We start from the raw sequence: 21,792 nt of genomic DNA, 5'->3' as shown, positions 1-21,792 counted from the left end.
TTAACCGACTGAGCCACCCAGGCTCAGAAGGGGGGAGAGAGAGAGAGAGAGAGAGAGAGAAAGAGAGAGAGAGAGAGAGAGAGAGAGAGAGAGAGTGTCTTAAGCAGGCTCTACATTCAGCACAGAGCTCGAGGTGGGGCTTAACCTCACAAAGTGAGATCATGACCTGAGCTGAAATCAAGAGTCAGACAATTAATTGACTGAGCCACCTAGGCGCCTAGGTACTCTGTTGATAGCTGAATTTTGGGCCATTTAAATTATCCTCCAATGATCTCAGATTATCTGTATTCCCTAATTTGTTCTCCAATGATCACATATGTTTTGCACAATTTAAAAAGAAAAAAAGGGGTGCCTGCATGGCTCAGTCAGTTAAGTGTCCGGCTTCAGCTCAGGTCAAGATCTCACGGTTAATGGGTTCGAGCCCTGCATCGGGCTCTGTGCTGACAGCTAGCTCAGAGCCTGGAGGCTGCTTCATATTCTGTGTCTCCCACTCTCTCTCTGACCCTCCCCTGCCCGCACTGACTCTCTGTCTCTCAAAAAAAAGTAAAAAACATTAAAAACATTTTTTTAAAGAGAAAAAACTTTTGCACAATTGTCCAGTTTTCCATGAACCTTGTGCTGAACTAAGCCAACACTATTAGCAGGCACTCAGTAGATACAAGTGCTCTTTTCTTCCCCAGGGCAGAAGGTGGCATGGTGGCCTGGCAAAAAAGGGCATCATACTCAGGGTGGTATTAAGACTCTTTCATGCCATTTCTGGCAGCCAGCAATCTATTCTAACTGGCAGATGTGCTCAGTGAGATTAGTTTCCTCCCTAACGTCGGAGCTTTTCAAACCTTTCAGAGCTCTCTGCCTTTTCCACAGCCACCAGGCCCAAGAGGATTAGCCTCAAATGGAAGGGGCTATGGATTACTGAAGAATCTGAATTCACCTGCTCCCCAGGCTGGAGAAGTTTCTTGGGGACCCACTACACTGTAGGCAAGGGCCAGGCAGAGTGGGATCTGAATCCTCAATGAGTTGGCGCTGGACCGAAGAGCATTATACTCCACAGGCCATTTGTTTCCTATTGAGGAATATGCCTCCTGAGGAGAAGAAATGGCCTTGCAGAATGGAACGTGCTTCAGTAGTACCCAACACGCAGGCATGCGCAGTCTTCATGTTGGGTCGGGCACTGGATCCTCCCAGGTAGATTCTGTTCGGATCCCCAGAAGCTCAGAGAAAAAGCTCAGAGAACTTAGCTTCACATCTAGGAGCCAACTTATAGCCCCTGCTCTTACCTGCTGGCCAGCAGGCCCCCGCTTAGCAACTATTCCCAAGCACCATACATTTCACAGCCAGAAAGGATTTTATGAGTTTCCTGGTATTGCACGTGCCTGGCAGACATTTCCTCGCCTCCTCCCATGACTGAGAGCAGGCCAGCCTTTTGTCCCCAGTGCCGCCACCCAGCACCGCCACTCAGCTGCTGGCTCCTTATCGACAAACTGCACTGACAACAGATGCCTGGAAGTCTTCAGGCAGGACCCCTGAGAGGTGTGGGGGACAGAATTCCGAATCCTTCCAAGTCAGACCAGAGCCACAGATTCTCTTCGACTCCTTTAATGTACATTTTGTTTGGAAAAATTTCAAATCCACAGAAAAGATGAAATAATGAACACAGATGACCCTTCGGTCAGATTCACCAACTGCTGATTCAGAGCCACATTTGTTCTGTGTGTGTGTGTGTGTGTGTGTATGTGTATGTGTGTGTGTGTGTATAAATATTGATTTTGCTGGGCCATTTCTAATGAAGTTGTAGACATGACATGCCAGCCTTGGACAGTGTCCATCCCTGAAGTCATTTTCCTACATAATCATAATGCTATTATTACCAATTCTAAGAACATGAGTATTAATGCAATAACATTTTATTCCTTTTTTTTTTTTTTTTAGTAAGCTCCACACCCAAAATGGAGCTTGAACTCATGACCCTGAGCAATCAAGAGTTGCATGTTCCCCCGACTGAGCCAGCCAGGTGCCCCAGCACTAACATTTTCTAATATTCAATCTACATTTGACTTTCCCCTGCAGTGCCCCAAATTCCTTTTATAGTCTTTGTTTTCTTGTGGATCCAGATTCAACAAAGCTCACACATGGTGTCCGTTATATCTTTTAGTTCCATTCTTTGTTTCACATGACACTGACTCTGGATGAATGCAGGCCAGTTTTCTTCTAAAATGGCCTGTATTTTGGGAGCACCTGGCTGGCTCAGTTGGTAGAACATGCAATTCTTGACCTCAAGGTCATGAGTTCAAGTTCCATGTTGGGCCTAGAGACTACTTAAAAAAATGTCCCATATTCTGGGCTGTTTCCTTATGATAAAACAGTTTGGGCAAGGAAACTACAGAGCTGATGTTTTGTCCTTCTTACCGGATCATATCAGGAGTTATATAATGTCAGTTTGTCCCAGCAATAGCGATGCTATGTTTGATCGCTTGGTTAAGGTGGTGACACCAGATCTCTCCATTTTAAAGGTACATTTTCCTGTGAAATTAATAAGTAATCTGTGAGGTGATGCCTTCAGACTCTCTGAATATCCTGTTTCCCAACCTTTATTTTTAAAGTTTATTTAGAGACAGACAGAGCCAGCACGAGCAGGGGAAGGGCAGAGAGAGAAGGAGAAGAGAGAGAATCACAAGCAGGCTCCACACTGTCAGCACAAAGCCTGACATGGGGCTCAAACCCACGAAACTGTGAGATCGTGACCTAAGCCCAAACCCAGAGTCAGATGCTTGACCCATTGAGCACACCCAGGCATCCCTCTCGCCTGCAAAACCCTTCAATTCCATAATTTGGCATCCAGGAAGGATTCTTTCCTGAATAAATAATTACACTGGGGTTGAAAAAGAATTTTTAACAATTCTATCATTCTATCTACATTTTTCTTTTTGGATGTTTACATTGTTCTAAATTTGACCAGTGGGAGCCCTATCATCAGACTTGTAAGATTAAGAAAACATCCTAAAACCACCGAAGTGCTCAGGCTGGGTCTGGAGGCCAGACACAGGCACGTGAGTCCTTAGTATGGGTGGCAGTGGTGGAACCTGCAAATACTGCCCCACAGGACCCTCTGCACACCCAGCTGAGTGGTTCCAGTTCCTCCTACTCCTCCCAAGGGCTGGTGCGCAGACAGCCGGGAGAGCCCCAGCCGTTCCTGGCATGTCACACAATTACTGGACTGATGACCGCAAGTCCAGCCAAGTGGTTACCTAACTTAACCACAGCGGCAAGACACTGTCCGTCCAGCAGGCCTCAGGGGGGGACTCTCACACACTAACTTTTCTTTCCTTTTCTTAATAGCATTTTTGTTTGTTGTGGCAAAATGCACATAACATAAAATTTACCATTTTAACCATACAGTTCAGAGGCATTCGGTACGTTCACATTGTTGTGCAACCAATCACCAGAACTCTTCTCATCGTGCAAAACTGAAACTGCACACCCAGGAAATCCAGTAACTCAGTGTCCTTGGGTCCCCTCCTCTGGTAACCACCATTCTATTTTCTGTCTCTGTGAACAGACTCCTCTAAAGACTGGCTTTTCTTCTTCCACCGATGGTCCTAGCAGTCAAGCCCTCACCAGACCCAATAAAATCCCCGACTTTTCTGAATTAGGCCTACGAGAAACAATATCTTTAGTTGCTTAAAAAATGTTTTATTGGGGCACCTGGGTGGCTCAGTCGGTTAAGTCTCCGACTTCGGCTCAGGTCAGATCTCACGTTCGTGGGTTCGAGCCCTGCGTCAGGCTCTGTGCTGACAGCTAGCTCAGAGCCTGGAGTCTGCTTCCGGTTCTGTGTCTCCTTCTCTCTCTGCCCCTCCCCCTCTCATGCTCTGTCTCTCTCTGTCTCAAAGATAAATAAAAAAACATTAAAAAAATTTTTTTAATGTTTTATTTTAGGGGCTCAGGGGTGGCTCAGTTGGTTAAACGTCTGACTCTTGATTTTGGCTCAGGTTATGGTCTCACAGTTCGTGAATCTGAGTCCTGTGTTGGGGTCCATGCCGACAGCACAGAACCTGCTTGGGATTCTCTCTCTGCCCCTCCCCTAGTTCTCCTTCTCAAAAGTAAATAAACTTAAAAAAAAGGTTTTCTTTTGGAAAATTTTAAATATACCAACAAAAAAAAGAAATGTTATAATGAACCCCCAAGAATACATTACCCATCTCCAACAATCATCAACCTCTATACTGCCTTTGGAAAAATTCCTAAACAAAATGGTGCACGTGCAGAGTAGAATCCTATAAAAAGTCAGTGCTGTCCTATCTGTGATGTCCAGGCCCAGGGCTGCTCACACGCTACTAACCAGACGGCCAGATACACTGCTGGCTGTGAACTCCCCCACAGACAGCCCTTCATGCCCAGCAAGACACCTCTTTACAGACTCATTCGGGGTTACCTGCTGCCCATTCAGGAGCTACACTTAGGCTCAGGAAGGTGGCCAGTTTCCTGGTTAAAGAAAACCAGGTTTTAAAGCAGCAGCTGGTTCCTCTTTTCCCCTAAAGGGATGCAGTGCTTTTAAACACAGGCAAAGCTACTGTTCCCCAAGAAAGGCCATTCTCCTATTTTAAAGTTTCCCCCTCTCTTTTCATCTGAGAAAGAAAAAAATCTGATTAGGAACTGAGACCCCTTGGCTGCCCCAGACCCCTCTGTCCTACTCTGTCGGGTGCGGATGATAAAGTGAGGTGAGGGAGGTAGGTCAGGGGATGAAGAGCCTCTTCAGTGGCTTCCCAGCCACGCCTGGCCCTTTGGGTGGGCCTGACATCTTCGGAGGGGACTGCGGAAAGGACCAGGCAAGGCCTCGGCAGCAGAGATGGCGGGAGCCAAACAAAGAGGAAAGAGGAAGCTGTGGTTGAGAGCTTTCTTTCCCCCAGGACCCAGGAGAGGAAGTATGGGCCCATTATTTCCCAGGCAGGACCAAGCTGAATGGAGACCTTTCTGATGCTAATTCTTTCTTCCGTCCTTGCGGGAGAGAAGTGGCCATGAGGCGGGTCATATATTTAACGTGAGCTGAGAATATTTAATGAGGGTTGAGAATGTTGTGACCCCTGGGAGCCTGGATTCTGCAGGAGGTCCTGACTGGAAACAGGCTAAGGATGTCCTCCCCAATATCTCGTGTGATTTTGGGCCATCACTTAAAAACCCACACCTCAAAGGGTGCTGGGGAGGTTTGGGAGATAGCACAGGTAACGTGTGGCATATCCTCGGGCACAGAAAGCACTCTGTAAACAACAGCAGCTGCTGTTCTATTATTTACTGAATATGGTACTTATTCTTTGTAACCCAGACCCAGATCTTCTTCTAAAGTCCTATTAGTTAAGAAAGGGTGAACCAAAGTTGGTAGCCAGTGCTTCAAGACATTTTCTTACAGGCTCTGAAAAAGGGGTAAGCTCAAGAAAAGGCTACTGACCCCATCTCAATGCCACTAGCCAGGCCATGTTGGACACTAGAGCGGCTCCAGCCTCCTTCCCCTGGACTGTGACCTTGAACTCCACCCCGGGGCTGCAGGTTCCAAGGTTTATATAGAGGGAGGCAAAGGGGAGATGGGTTCACAGCCTTTCCTGGATGGGTCCCCCCCACAGGGGCGGGACTTTCCTAGGTCACAGAGCTGGTCAGCAAGAGACAGAGAATGGGTGAACAAGGACGTGAGCTCTGGGTGTGTAGGACTTTGGTGCCAGGTGGCACCACAGCACAGCAGGCACCAAGAAATACAGGTAGCACCCAAGGAAGGGAAGCCTCCATGTCATGCACTCAGCACATCCTAGTAACATGCCTGGAGGCTGGGAGCATTCCCCACTTAGAATCAGAAGCTCAGAAGAATTGAGTGAGTTGTTCTAATCACCCAGGTAGTAAGGGACAAAGCAGAACTGGAAATCCAGCAATCTGTTCCATGAGGTCAGGGGCCACAGGTGTCTTCTAGAACATCACAGATTCCCTTTACCCCGCACAGAATCTGGCATAAGGTGAATAAAGATCTGTTAGGTTGTTTTTTATTGAAAAAAAATTTTTTAATGTTTATTTATTTTTTGGGAGAGAGAGGCAGAGTGCAAGTGGGAGAGGCGGAGACCTAGAATCTGAAGCAGGCTCCAGGCTCTGAGCTATCAGCACAGAACCAGACACTGGGCCTGAACTCACAGGCTGTGAGATCATGACCTGAGCTGAAGTTGGATGCTCAACCAACTGAGCCACCCAGGTGCCCCAAGATCTACTTTTTTAAAAACGATGAGTAAATGGCTCCAAAGTCCAGAGCATCTCAGAGTCATGAGGATCCCTACAACCCCAGAGTCTCCATAACGAGTACATCTGTCTGGGTGCAGACATTCCCACAGATGTGGGTATGAGGCCAGTTGTGTCTCCTCCCCACCTAATAGCCACGTTCTCCAAACACACTCTTGTCTTCATCCTCCTCTCTGCTTATGCTAGTTGATTAGTTTAATCTCAGAGCCTTTCCACTAAAGATCAGTACAACCAACAGGCCCTACCTTTTTCTTCCAAAGAGAGGACTGAAGTTGAAGAGTGAATCTCTAACAGGATACTTTCTATAATAAAGGACCACCCTCTTCCCAACCACCCAAATCAGCTTTTCCATTAAAAAAATTCTTTGGCTTGGGGCACCTGGGTGTCTCAGTCATTTAAGTGTCTGACTCTTGATCTTGGCTCAGGTCATGATCTCACAGATCCTGAGTTCAAGCTCTGCATCGGGCTCCATGGTGACAGCCTGCTTGGGATTCTCTCTCTCTGGCCCCCTCCTGCTTTCTCTCTCTCTCTCAAAACAAACAAACAAACAAACTTAAAAAAAAATTCTTTGGCTTTCTGTATTTTACTGGAGGACAGAAGGGGGCTTCTTCCTGGTCTCCCTAGAGCACATTCCTCATACATGCAATAGGCAAGTGTCTTCCTGAAGAATCATGGGAGACAGATTTTGAGGGATGTGACAGAGAAGATGTGATTTGAGAAGATGTGTCAGGAAACCACTCTGAAGACAGCATGCTCTGAAAGGCTGTTTTACTTTTTTTTTTTTCTTACGGAGGGCAGGGCACTCTGATGAACCACCCGGGGTTCTACAGAGGCTCGGCCACTCACTGGCTGTGAGGGCTGGGCAAGCCGATGGGGGCAAGGGTGGCATGATGACTCAGCGTGCTGGAATGGTGCCCAGTGCTCCCCCAAACACTGGATCTTGCTCTTGTGGACGTTTGTCGACTCAGGGCCAACCATGCAATTGCAGTCATGGGGACCATGACAGGATAGTTTCTGGATAGGATCTGATACGGGGGAGAGAGAAAGCCAGGGACAGAGTCCAAAAACCCTGTAGCCAAAGGCACTGCTTGGTGCTCTTTGGGGAAGTGGGAAGCTGTGCGGACCTCTGGGAGCGCCCTTCCCACTCTGCTCTTACCCTGCTGTAGGGATCTGGAGATTAGGAAATGTCCTGGAGAAAAAGCCTCTGATCTTAGCCAAAGCTGGCTCAGGGGCCAGCTGGGTGGACCTGGCATGAAGGGGAACCTGGGACCTGCCCTGGGTGGGTTTCATCCCTCCTTAGGACAAAAAGAAAGGTCGTTACAGTGGCTTACAGACCCAGGGAGATGGTGTGAATGGAAGCAATGTCTACAGTCCCCATCACTGAAGAAGACTCATTCCACAGGTGTACCTCCTCTGTGCTGAGCACAGCGGAGCACAAAACAGATCAGGTCCCTGTCCACACAGTGCCTCCCTCCTCACAGGGCCTGTCTCCTTCCTCTCCTAAAAGCAGGTTGTTCCGTCCATGGCCATGTCTCCAGCCTCTGGCACAGAGCAGGGCACAGTAAATGTTGAAGGTAAGAATGAGTGAATGAAAGAACATTTCTGACTGGCTGAGTCAATTCCTGAGTCCAACTTTGGAAACCGAGACCAGAGGTGAGGTTGCGGGTGACTGTTTTCTTCAGGAGGAAACCGTAAAAATGCCTCCAAGGTCAGACAGAGGTGGCATTTGGCCAGCTGGATCATACACTGGCTTCCCTTCTGGCTTCGAGAACTTTGCTCTCTCAGGATGCAGCAACTGGTACAGTCACTTCACCCGGTGGCCCCAGCAGATCCCAGGCTCCTCTGTGCTCCACTCTACAAACAATTTCACTATCTAGGGGCACCTGAGTGGCTCAGTCTATTGAGTGTCTAACTTTGGCTCAGGTCATCATCTCGTGGTTCGTGGGTTTGAGCCCCATGTTGGGTTCTGGGCTGACAGATCAGATCCTGGAGCCTGCTTCCTTTGGATTCTGTGTCTTCCTCTCTCTCTCTTTCTCAAAAGTAAATACACGTTAAAAAAAAAAGAGAAATACTTTCACTACCTAAAAGCAGGGGCAGTGAGGTGGGGGTCCCCGTCAGGTACAGGGCTGGCAGCAGGGGCCAGGGCTGAGTGAGCTCTTCACATGGAGGAACAGCGTTCTCTCCAGGAACAGAAGTCACTGCTCTGCAGAATGCTCACTCCCAGCTCACAGGGGTTGCTCTGGACCAGGCCTGACGGGGCTGCGGCTGCAAGGAGAGCAGACAGCAAGTCCTTCTGGGCTGCAGGGTCACAGGTGTGGCATCAGGGGTCCCGGCTGGACCTCCGCTGAGCACAGAGGAGGAGGAGAGGCGACTTTGGCCACTTCTCTCCAGGTTAGAAAGTGAGCTGCTTCCAGACCCGAGACCTATTCCAGAGGCTGGATGTGTTCATCCAAGTCAGCTCACATGTGGCTCTGCAGTCTCAGCAAAAGGAACTGGGAGTCTCCTAGCAACCTGGCCGTCTGCTAGCCAGTCTCCAAGGTGCAGCCATGGAGGGATGCAATCCAGCTGCAGGACAAAGGCCGCTGTTGTGTGGCGGCTGAGAGCAAGGACTCAGGGAGATGGCTGCCTGGGTCCCCATCCACGTGCCCTTGGGCAAGTCACCCTCGTGGGCCTCAGCTTCCTCCTCTATCTAGTGGGGAAAATAATACTGCTTATTTTATAGGACTGTTTTGAGGATCAAATGAGGAAATCCACACAAAGAACTCCAAACACAAACTGGCATATAAACAACATATTCGCCATTCCCTGAGGGCCAGGATCTGCCCTCTACCCCCAGGTTTTGATTATAGGGAAAAAAAATGTAGTGAGTTTGCAAGTAATTTTTATTTTATTCCTTATATTTTTCCTCTATCATCTAATTTTCTACAAGAAACAAATATCACTCTCCCACTGAAAAAAAAAACAAAAAGGCTTAAAATTCTCAGAAGACACCACTCATGGAACCCTAGAAGCCAGAACTAGCAGGGTGACTGGCAGAGATGGTTCCAGAACATGGGTCTGTCCTAATCCAAGACTATCCCCGTGTGAACCTACTTTACAATGCCCATGAATCACACTTTCCTAGAAGAGTTCCAGGAACTCCAACATGTCAAGTGACAAAGAAGACACTTTTCCTGTCTAGACACTGAAATGCTTACAATTAAATTGAAGACTCAGGAGGCAGGGAGAGGCAACAGATACTTCTTTAAGACAGTCTCAAAGTCCAGGCAGGGGTACCTGGGTAGTACAGTCCATTGGATGTCCAGCTATTGGTTTCGGCTCAGATCATAATCTCACAGTTTGTGAGATCAAATCCTGCATCACGCTCTGTGCTGATAGTGGAGTCTGCTTGGGATTCTCTCTCTCTCTCCTTTTCTCTCTCTCCCCTCACCCACTCATGCTTTCTCTCCTTTCTTTTAAAATAAATATTCTTTTGGGGTGCCTGGGTGACTCAGTCGGTTAAGCGTCCGGCTTTGGCTCAGGTCATGATCTCACAGTTCGTGGGTTCGAGCCCCGTGTCGGGCTCTGTGCTGACAGCTAGCTCAGAGCCTGGAGCCTGCTTCAGACTCTGTACCTCCCTCTCTCTCTCTAACCCTCCCTGCTCATGCTATCTCTGTCTCTCAAAAATAAATAAAAAACATTAAAAAAATTAAAAGAATATTCTTTTAATGTTTATTTATTTTGAGAGAGAGAGAGAGAGAAAGACAGCATGAGCAGGGGAGCAGAGAGAGAGGGGAAGACAGAGAGCCTGCTGAGCTATCAGCACAGAGCTGGACACGGGGCTCAAACCCACAAACTGTAAGATCATGACCTGAGCTGAAGTCAGACCCTTAACCGATTGAGCCACCAGGCACATCTAAAATAAATAAATAAACTTAAAAAAGAGAAGAAAACCCAGGCAAACACAGCTAACATAAAAATAATCTCTAATCTCACCAGCCAGGGGTATAACAGGCTGGCCTGTTCCCACTACCCCACTGGTAGTGTCACAACTCATGCTGACTAGGTGGCAGATGCCCAGTGAAGGGCAGGCTGCTGTGACAGAGGAGTGAACTGTCTCCACCACGGAGAGCCGGAGTCTCTGAGGTGAGATAAGGAGGAGGTATAATCTGGAAAAGTCTCCAGTGGCTCTCCCAGGGGCAAGGGGACTAGTGAATTCAGACTCTAGAGTTCTCCTCTTCAGCATTAACAGGAGAATGTGTATAACACAATATCCTGACTGTAACGGGGGAGAAGGTACCAGCGAGACACAGCATTCATCACAGATAGGATTCAAGGTTAAAGTAAATAAAAAGAAAAGAAAGATAAACGCCTAGCTCCCCAGCAGCCAGGCTGCAGATAACTGTAAAGAGCAGACAGGGTACTTGACGTCAATGTCTTGTTCATCTTCCTGCTAAGATGTGGGCCAGGCTATTTTCCTGAAAGTCAGGACACTAAGATTTTCTTAGAAGGGCCACTGTCTTGTTCTTGGCATGTGTCCAGAGACCTGCTGGGTCTCTGGCTTGAAGGCTGCTTCTTTAGGAGATATGTCCAGATCATAAGCAACATGAGTACGGGACTCGATTTGCTTTGTGCCCCCAACCGTCTCCCAGACTCAGTGCGCAGTAGGTATGTATGTGTGGAGTGACTTATCTTCAGTGACAGGGACTATAGTTATTCCTCCTGTTTGCCACTGCCTCCCTGGCTGTATAGCTTCTGGTATACAGCAGAGGTACAATAAATGTTTTTTTTAATGACTTACCTGTGTGGGGTCACAGGCTCCTGAACACTGCATCTTCAATTAACCTGTGTATCTTAAGATTTCCCCCTTACTCTCTCCAGCCACAGAACAAAACAAAACAAAACACAAACCCTACTTGGATCCCAGAGCCCAGGCCCTGGAAAACAGGCCAGAGCACTAAACTTGCTAAGTTAAACTGTACAATTTCTGAGTTTCCTGCCCAGCCAGCTTCCTGACCAGCATGTCACACAAAATCCTTCCCCTGAAAATAGCTCTAAGCCTGCCAGTCTGCAGAGATGGGAACAGGAAATGGAAAATCACCATGTCCTCACTCTGCACGGCAGCATCAGGGCCCCGAGCCCGGCTGTATTTGGTGTGGTCCTCGGGTGACAGACCACTTTTTCCAGTCCACCCAGTGCTGTGTGGCTGCCACAGGAACTACTAGATGCTACTGATTAGAAGAGGCACCATTATGTTGCACAGCCTTTGGAGGAAATCATAAATGACTGTCAATATTAAGTGCACACATCACATGTAAAACCCATCCTGATTTTCTGAAATGTGAAACCATGGCAGGGAGGGACTGTAGGGTTCTTCCTAGCCACTCTCCCATGAATTATCTCCTGCAAGGGGTCAGCCATATTTCCCGTAAATAAATCTCCTGCTTTGTTCTGTCCAAAGTACACCCATGAAAAAGGCCACCTGGAAAAACGGCTCCCTTTGCAATTAGCGCCCTAGCGGCATTTGGAGCATTCCCAGCTTTGGTGAGAGCCGGTATGCTTAACCTCCCCGGGCAGGAAGGTGGTGCCTTCCGTCATCCCCTCTACCAGAAAGGATTAAGACTGCTTTCCAGTTTCTCAAGATCTCCAACAGAGATACCCCATCCCAACAACCCCCCCCACCCCCCACAAAGAAGCTACTTTTTAGAAGCAGCAGTTGCTAAGTAATCAAGGCAGGGGGAGGGAGGGGAAGGATGCAGGGGCAACTGAGGGGGAGTAAAGGTGCTTTACTGGGAGAGAGATGGGCCTTTCCTAGAATTTCCTGAAGCTCAGTGAGCACAAGCCGTGGGTTGGCAACGGTTTCCACTTGTACCTTTGCTAAGAAATGAGGCTATTGATTACTGGCTTGAGGAGTCTTTTTTTCTTTTAAGTTTTTAAATGTTTATTTTTGAGAGAGAGACAAAACACGAGCAAGGGAGGGGCAGAGAGAGACACGGAATTTGAAACAGGCTCCAGGCTCTGAGCTTTCAGCACAGAGCCCGATGCAGGGCTTGAACTCACAAACCGTGAAGTCATGACCTTAGCCGAAGTCAGAAGCTTAACCGACTGAGCCACCCAGGTGCTCCGAGGAGTCTTAAAAACAATCAGTCTGGGGAACTCATTTCTCATGTGGGCATCCTGGACAGGGTAAGGCAGAAAGGTGGGATGCAAACACAGTCCCTGCTGGGAGCTCAGAAGGAAAGCCACAAGTAGACACTGGTGAGGGGCTGGCATGGGGGAGGGACACTGCTCCTCTACTGATGGTTTTTTGAGGTAGAGAAGCGTGGTTCCAAAGGCTCCCACAAATTAAGTTCAATTTAAGAAAAGCGATCTTGTCATTTGCGAGGCAATTTAGTGTTACCTATCAAAATCTTCTGTGCACACAACACACACACCTTGGACCCAAGCCATTCCACCTCTGGGCATTTTTCTCACATTCCTTGTGCAAAGACACAGGGAAAAAGATTGCTGTTGTCTGTCATACTGGTGATAGTAGTGAAAAAACCAGATAGTAACCTAAATGTCCACCAACCGTGAGTAATCATGCAGACGGCAGTGTTTATGAGATGGAGAACGCTGCAGCCCATAAAGAGCCCGCTAAACCCATGCAGACAGACAGGAAAGAGGTTCCTGACGTGCTATGAAGAAAGCACTCTTGGTACTAAGCCACTTGTGTAAATACACAGTTGATTCAGGTATTTATGTTCCATAAAGTCGCCGGGAACAGTGGAACTAATGAACCCAGAACCACGCTGCTCCTGGGGAAGTACAGGGGTAGGTTCCTGTGAGCCACTGGTCACATTTTCATCCATCAACACAGAACCTGGCTCTGTGTAGTTCTGTTCAATATACTGTTGGTTCATGATCCAGACCCAGAGCCAGCAGCGCTGTAACGCAAGCCTGAACAAGTCTCACGGAGCACACTTGTTTTGTCTGTGTGGCACATCACAGCCTTGTGCTCAGGAATACTAGACAGCATTCGGCACTATGCTCAGAGGCTGTTTTAAGCAGTAAAGCCACAGCCAGCAAAAAAAAAAAAAAAAAAAAAAAAAAAGAAAACGTGGCACTAAACAGACTAGGAAAAGGACCCTTGTTTTTAAGCATGAGAGCTCAAACAAGAAGGCAGACCCTTGGCTTTGCTCCTCAGCTGGGCGCCTCTGCACATGTCCATGAATGACTGCCTGAGCTAAAGTTGGATGCTCAACTGACTGAGCCACCCAGGCACCCCTAAATTGTTTTTTTTAAACCTACAGTAGGAGGGTGCCTGAGTGGCTCAGTCAGTTAAGCATCTGACTTCAGCTCAGGTCATGATCTCATGGTTCATGGGATTGAGCCCCACATCGGGCTCTGTGCAGACAGCTCAGAGCCTGGAGCCTGCTTCCAATTCTGTGTCTCCCTCTCTGCCCTTCCCCCACTCACGCTGTCAGTCTGTCTCTCTCTCTCAAAAATATATAAACATTAAAAAAAATCTACAGTGGGAAGGTGAGCATTTCTGCAGGTTCGTGCATCACAGCATGACAGATTCACTCTGAGCTAAAGGATCCCCCTCCCCCTGTTTGATGCTTCTCTCTTCTGGGAAGGAAGGCTGAGAGGAAGGCTAGCAGAGGACTCAGCCTCACCTACAAAAGCCTGAAAAGTCAGAACTTTATCCTGAGAACAGGATAGGGCCACCCTAAGCCCTTCCTGCTTCACATACCAGAAGCAGTCAGTGAGGGGCAGGATGCAACTCACAACTCAGAAGAGAAAGTCCGATGGGAGCAGGGAACGGAGGGAATCCTGCAATTCTGTTTACTGGGCAGTTTATATGGGTGTAATCTAGGACTCCTTTTACCGCCTTGTCAATAAACACCTTGCTTAAACACCTGTTTTTAGTTCTGGTACTGAATGTTTACGGCAGCATTGATCATAATACCTAAAAAGTGGAAACAACCCAAATGTCCATCAACAGATAAATGGATAAGCAAATTGTGGTATATCCATACAACAGCATTATTCAGCCATGACAAGGAATGAAGGACTGACGTGCACTACAACTTGGATGAACCCTGAAAACATTAAGTGAAAGAAACCAGACTCAAGAGGTCACGTACTGTAGGATTCCTTTCACACGAAATGACCAGAACAGGCAAATCTGTACAGATAGAACACCGATTAATGGCTGCCAGGGCTGTGAGTGGGAAGGAATGGGAAGCAGCCACTTAATGGATACAAGCATTCCTTTTGGGGTGATGGTAATATTCTAAACTACAGAGGTGACAGTTGCACAACAGTGTGAGTGGATGTCTTAAACGCCATGAAACTGTCTGCTTCACAATGGTTAAAATGGTAAATTTCATGTTGTGATATGAATTTTACCGCAATTAAAAAACAAAACTCCTGAGCTGTGTGAAGCAAGTTACTCAGCCTCCCAACCACATAGGCTGGTTGGGAGGATTCCACTGACTTGGGTTGTTAAGTGCCTGACACAGGGTTGGGTGTTGATAAACGGTTGTGGCCCCCAGGGTGACAGGGCAGACTGTCAAAGCCCACTCACCTGGAAGCTGTGGGGTCTTCATGTTGTCAGATTATCCTTTTAATTAAATAGCTATAACAACAACACAGAGAGGGGCTGAGAAGCTGTATCAGATGAAAGATTAAAGGAGAGAGTGGCTCTCCTATATTCACAGAACACTTACATTTATATTATATTCATGGTAGGATTCTATCCTGTGTAGGTTACGGGAACAGTTAACTCAATCACAAGAAGACCAAGTCGACCATGGAACAACATATAAGCTCTTGCTTTTCCACCTCCTTCCATTGGCCTGTAGATATGGACCCTTGCCTGACCCTTGATTTACGGGGGTAGAGGCGCTGTAGGCAGGTGAGAACATTCCATCTGTGCAAAGGCCCTTCTTTGGACACAGCTCTAAAAACTGCAGAACTGACAGGTGGGTGCAAGAATGGCTGCTCTTCTTATCTAGGAATGATCTGGTACGGAATTACCAGAACTCAAAACTTCTGAGGCAAGGTGACCAACCCCCTGCCCCTTGTGGCTAGCAGTCAGCCTGGGGAGAGTGGAGGGAGCAATGAATAGGATTTCAGGCTGTCATGGACACTTTTCTTTCCTTGGGTCTCTGAGCATATGGCAGGTGTCCTGAAAAATCCGTTCCTGCTGCCCCAGGCTGGCTGCTGCCCTCAGACATGTGGGTGGGGGTGTCTACCTCTCTGTCTGAAAGGCCCCCTTCCCTCTGCCATGGCGGCAGCAGCACAAAGGAGTCTCCAGTGTGTGCCTCACGTCCCAGCTCCCCAGACAGACGCTGGGGGACAGCTTCCATGGCCTCATGGAAATCTAAGTCCCCTGCCCCCATGGGGCCTCGATGCAGCCCATAGATCACAGACAGCAGCAGGCCAAAGGCCATGGTGCAGACTTCTCTTGGGCTGCCTGAAATGTGATGCCTGTTCTGCCCTCGGACGACGGGGTATCTTGCAAGCCGTGCATCTCTTCCCAAGACAGAAGAGAGCTACATGTTGATTTGGGACTCTGAAGTAGCAGGCAGGCTGGAATCCCACCCAGCAAGCCTGACTTCTCTGTAGAACACAGGAAATCCAGCTGGCCCAAGGTAGAGCAAATCAAATTGGGAGGCTGCACACCCAAAGCAGCCAAAGGGATTATAACAGCAGGTGGAAAGTGCCATGGTGGAAAACAATAGAGAACGTTTAAAACTCTACAGCCATGCTTTTGGAACTGGGTGGTCGTGTTTGCAGGGGTTCATGGCAGCACGCCAAGAGCAGACAAAGCCACAGGAGAAGATGGGTACCATCCTCTTGCGGCATCAGTGGGACTTACAGATGGGTGAGGGACCAATATAATAAAACAAGATGATAACATATTGTAGAGGGGAATGTAAAATCTGACTGAATGGTAAGGAGAAAATACTAGATGTCAAGGAAATGTCATGATTGTAGCAAGCCACCTTGGGGCATGTCACTCCTCTGTGTTAAGGGCACCTTGGAGAAATGTGGAAGCCCAGCTCAGAAGGAACCCCTAGCTCTATTCATTTCCTTTATTCTACAAATATTTTTTTTCAAGTCTTCTGATGTATGAGGTTCCTTTCCCTCCCTGAAACTCCCTGTTCAGTGGGGCGGGGGGTGTTAATTAAGAGTGCCCGATGCCATGGAAATGTGTACTTGCTGACTGTGTGTGGGAAGGCTTTCTCAAGGATGTGGGGCCCGTGTGACATTTAACTGGGATCAGATGGGGGGCAGCGGGGAAGCTCTCTAGGCAGAAGAGACATGAGGGGGCCTGGCCGGAGCTCAGTGCCTTAAGAGCAGAAATGTATGAGGTCAGAGAAACACGACTTTGAGAAATGATCCCTATCCTTAGACTGCAGGTAAACCAAGGGATGATTTTAAGTGGAAGGATGGCACGACAGAGCTGTGTTTTAAGCACATGACCTAAGCAGCATACTCATGTGGTAGTCCCGACTGAGGCAGACAGACAGATGGTCAAAGCTACGCTGTGTTTTCTTTGGAGCCTTGTTGGAAGATGCAAACCATAAGAGGCCTGGTGACAACACAATGGGCCCTGCTTGGCCCCAATCAAGCAGTCACATTTCTAAATACCTCTAAGGACAGCGGTTGCTAGGGTTTCCCTTCTGGCACATTCAGAGGAACCTAGGCCTCTGGTGACATTGACTGAAGAGTCCAGACTCTGGCACCGTGCAGTTCTGGACCCAAATCTTGTCTGCTACCTACCAGCTAGATGGCCTAAGACAAGTTTCTTAATCTCTCTGTGTCTCTATAAGATGAGGGCACTCCTTGGGTCACTGTGTGGATGCATTAAGATTAAGCTGCTAAAATCCTGATCACTTAGCTGGTACATCACAAATGCTAAAGAAAGTGCTGATTATTATGACCATAGTTTGCATTCAGCACAGGATGGACACAGAAGACGTAGAAAGACCTCAGAAGTATAAAATGATTCGGGAGCACCCAGGCTCTAAGGCAGTGGGTGGGTGGGAAGCAGCGGTTTCCACATACTTGCGAGCAGGAGGCAGGAGACCGCCACGGTGTATAGCTGCTTGGAGGTGGTGATGTTGTAGCGGTCCAGGAAGTGGTCCAGCAGGTAGACAGCCAGGTGCCGGGCCGCAGGGCAGAGCTGGCAGTGGCTGCTCAGCAGGGTCAAGATGTCCACAAAGAACCGACGGCTCTTCAACAGTGGGGAGTGGGCACGGAAGGCGGGCAGCTTCAGCTCCTGGAGGACAGGTGGGACAGAAGGGGGGTCAGGGCTGCCTTTTGAGGGCTGCGGATGACCCAGGAAACTGAGACACAGCCTGCCAGCTGGCTGGTAAGGGGCAGTGATTCCCTCCAGACCCTTTCAAGTCCCAGGATGGCAGCCCCTCTATTCCAGAAACTCCCGGACCATCTCCCATCTGCCCTCAGTGAGCACTGTCTCGTGAAGTGTCAAGGATATGATGACAGAGGCACAAGAAGGAGATAATCAGCATCAAAGACGGCAATCATTCCCTGGGGAAAGGACTAGTATTTGAGATATATAAGCCATGAAGGAATATAGGCCTGTATCTAGGAGACCCACATCCCAATTCCGGTTGACCTGCTCAACCTAGTTGTGCCAGCCTGGTCACCTGCCTTCACCTTTGCCGCCTCCTCAACAGCTGAGGATTAAATGAAAAATGAATATAAACACCTAGCACACAGTGACTCCTCAGGTAGCCCACTTAATGCCCTCTCTGGGTGGGATTGTGAGAGATGACTTCTAAAAAACATTTAATATATGGGGCACCTGAGGGGCTCAATGGTTAAGCATCTGACTCCTGATCTCGGATCAGGTCATGATCTCGTGGTTTGTGAGTTCAAGCCCCAATTGGGCTCTGTGATGACAGTGCAGAGCCTGCTTGGGATTCTCTCCTCCTCTCTCACCCTCTCCACTGCACTCTCTTTCTCTCAAAATAAAAAACATTTAAAAAAATATTTAATGGACAAAAAGCTGTTAAAATAATAGTACAAAGAACTCCTGAGACATCCTTCACTCAGGCTCCTTAGTTTTCATTCTACATTTTCTGTCTCTGCATGCACATACACTTTCTTTTCTAAAAGTAAATTCCAAACATATTTCCCTCTACCCAAGGAGGCAACTTTTACTTTATAATCTGTACGCTGTCATGTTATCCAAATTTATTTCTCTAACATAAGCTAACAAGAGAAACACTAAGCCAACCAAGATTTTTAATAACAGGAAAAATTTTCTTATGTATCTACCATATTTGTAATTTAACCAAAGAAGGCCAGACCCGATTTATTTAGGAAATGCCATAGCTATATTTTGTCAAGTAGAGAAACCAAAGAGAAACAAAATTGAGGGACAGTGGGAAAGGGGGAACTGGCAGAAAAGGTACTGTGAGAGCTCACTAACGGCAGGTTCACTGGGGGTGAGATCAAAACAAACTGGAGCCCCTTGTGTGTATGACGCCACTTTCTAGCTGTGGGGCTATACTTAGGCAGCAACAGCTCTGGGACAAGAGATACCTGTTTCATTTATTCACTCAAGAGATGTTAATTCATTTATTTAACTCAGTATCAAGTGCCTTCTATACATCACACATCATTCTAGGCACTGGGGATATAGTCTAGAATAAGACAGACATACACCTAAATGGAAGATTAAAACTATCCGACTCTTACAAGAAAATAGGACCAAATCTTCATGACTTAGGCAACGGTTTGATGTGATACCAAAACTAGAAGCAACAGAAGAAAAAAAATCTAAATTGGACACACTCATTACAACTGCTATTAGAAAAACAGAATGAGAAAATAAACAAGTGTTGGCGAGGATGTGACAAACCGGAACCCTCATCCACTGCTGGTGGAAGGTCTAATGGTGCAGCTACCGTGGAAGACACTTCGGCAGTTCCTCAAAACGTGAAACACAGAGGAAGCAGGTGACCCAGCAATTCCAATCCTTGCTGTAAACCCAAGAGAAATGAAACCATGTGGCCACACAAAAACTCGTATAGGAATGTTTCTAGCAGCATTATTCATACCAAGATAGGGTAACTGAAGGGACCCCATTAAAGACTATGTTTTTGCTGTCTCTATTCTTGCTAGGACCTCTACCCTCTGCCCTATGCACACTTGACGGTACAGGTAACGTATGTCCTCCTTGTAAAGGTCAAGTAGATAATGATTTCTTTGGAGTCATTCAGTACAACAGATAACATCTCAGGAGTGATCAGGTGGGTCCCCATGAACCATTTTTCAAGACCACTGACTCACCAAGGCCGCTGGCTCCAGGGCATATATGACCATTGGGACACCTAAACACTCCTCTTTGATGCTAGATGCCTGTGAAGACACGTACACTGACCATAATCCTCAGTGAAAACCCCAGACCCCAAGCAAACATGAGACTCGCCCCTCTTCCCTTTCTGAGTTGCCCAGACCCTCGGTCTGTATTTATGTCCTGCTTTATGTCCTCAACAAATGCTGCTCTCACTTTCTCTCAGCTTGTGCTTGATTTCTATCCTGCGAGAAGCCAAAGATCCTCTTGGCCAGTCCTGTGGGACTTCCTCTGGGTCCTTAGACCCAGTCAGCTTGCATCACTAAGTCTCCAAATGGAAACAACATAAATGTGCATCAACTGATGAATAGAAAAACAAAATGTAGTAGACCCATATACCACGCAATATTACTTGGCCATAAAAAGAACATGAATGGTCCTTGAAAACATTATGCTAAGTGAAAAAAAGCTAGTCACAAAAGGCCACATATTGTATGATCCCAGTGATATGAAATATCCAGTACAGGCAAATCCATACAAACATAAAGTACATTAGTGGTTGCTGGGAGCTAGGGGTGGGTGGAGGTTAATGGGGGAGGGGGGTTGGGAGGTTAATGTTAATGGATATGAGGATTCTTTGGGATCATGAAAACATTCTGAAATTAGATAGTGTTGACAGCTGCGCAACTCTGAATATGCAAAAAGGCAACTGAATTGCACACTTTACAAGGGTTTTATGATGTATGAATTATATCTCAATAAAGCCATCTTTTTACCATTCTCATGGAGTTTCTATCCCAGTAAAAGATGAAACTCAAATAATAAGGCAATTACACAATTCCAAACAGTGACCAGCACTACACAGGAGGGGCGTGCCTGGGAGGGTCAGCTGGTTAAGCATCTGATTCTTGATCTCAGCTCAGGTCTTTCTTGATCTCAGAATCATGAGTTCAGGCCCTGTGTTGGGCTCCACACTGACTGTGGATAAAAACAAAAACAAAAACACTAGAAAGGAAAGCCCTGAGCAGTGAGAGCCCCCATGTTCTCAGAGGGAGCAAGGCTTCCCTGTGGAAGTGAAGCGTGGGTTGAGATTTGATGCTGGGACCTCTCCTCTTCTGGCTTGTTCCCCCACAAAGCTCTGAGCCCAGGACAGCTCTCTTGGTAACCCTAAGGTTCTGCTCATGGAAGGTGCTCCAAGGTGAATAAAGTACTCTCTATCCCTCATGTCTACACATAAAGAAACCTGAGTTAGACAAAGTCCTGAGACCCCAGGCTTTACTTAATCTGCAATGGATCTGAGACCATTTTCATTAAAAAAATTTTTTTTTTTAATTTTGAGAGACAGACAGAAGCTGGGCAGGGGAGGGGCAGAGAGAGGGAGACACAGAATCTGAAGCAGACTCCAGGCTCTGAGCTGTCAGATGCCTAACTGACTGAGCTACCCAAGTGCCCCCATTTTTAAATTTTTTAAAGTAATCTCTACACCCAATGTAGGGTTCAAATTCACAATCCTGAGATGAAGAGTCACAAGCTCCACCAACTGTGCCAGCCAGGTGTCCTGTTTTTTGATTTTGTTTTTTATTTAAATCATGGAAATGATCTTTCATTGTCAGTTTAACTTCTTTAAAGAAAAGATTTGACTTGCGTATTATTCATGTTCATTGTCTGATGAATTTATGTGGCTACTGTGGGATTTCAAACTCCTTGAGGGCAGAGTCTGGGTCTGCTTTGGCTCATCGCTGTTTTCTCAGTATCCTGGGGTGTCTGAACATTGTCAGGTGCCCAATACTAGTGGTGGAAGGAATGAAGGCAGGGTGGGGGAGAGCTGGGGAAGAAAGAGGAATGAACTACAGTGGTGAGTAGCGAATGCCCTGGGCCCATCGGTACAGAGCACCAGTGGGGGCTTCAAGGAGGAGAGATCTGTCCAGTCAGGATTTGAAAGGACTTTTGGGAAGTGACCTGTTGAAGATGGACACTTCATCTTTTTTCCTGCAGGAAAAACTGCACTTGCAGAGCTACACAGGTGTCCTGTCCAGGGAGTCCGGAGCACGGGGAACAGCCAGAGAGGTACGGTGTGCCTGGACTGAGCAGGTGGAAATGGTGGGCACAGTCCCGTCTTGTGTGCCCTGCTAAGACATCTAGCCTGCCCTGTGGGCAACAGAGAGACAGCAAAGGGCGTAGAGCAGGGCACTTACACAGGCAGGATGGCTACACATGAAGACCTC

General features: G+C 47.4%; 1 protein-coding gene across 6 annotated transcripts in view; it reads right to left on the bottom strand.

Moving 5' to 3' along the window:
- CCNJL (cyclin J like) overlaps positions 1 to 21,792 on the bottom strand; it is a 114,648-nt gene that overhangs the window by 67,001 nt on the left and 25,855 nt on the right. For all 6 annotated transcript variants that reach the window (XR_003910208.1, XR_003910206.1, XR_003910207.1 and 3 more), the window contains one exon: positions 17,308 to 17,521. Coding sequence is in view for 3 of the 6 variants with exons in the window: in XM_029942915.1 (XP_029798775.1) it covers positions 17,308 to 17,521 (214 nt within the window). In the remaining 3 variants the exon portion in view is untranslated. The remainder of the gene's footprint in view (positions 1 to 17,307; positions 17,522 to 21,792) is intronic.

This window comes from Suricata suricatta, chromosome 6 (genome assembly GCF_006229205.1).
Source record: "Suricata suricatta isolate VVHF042 chromosome 6, meerkat_22Aug2017_6uvM2_HiC, whole genome shotgun sequence".
Lineage (NCBI taxonomy): Eukaryota > Metazoa > Chordata > Mammalia > Carnivora > Herpestidae > Suricata > Suricata suricatta.
This window is presented reverse-complemented; position numbering and strand designations above follow the sequence as displayed.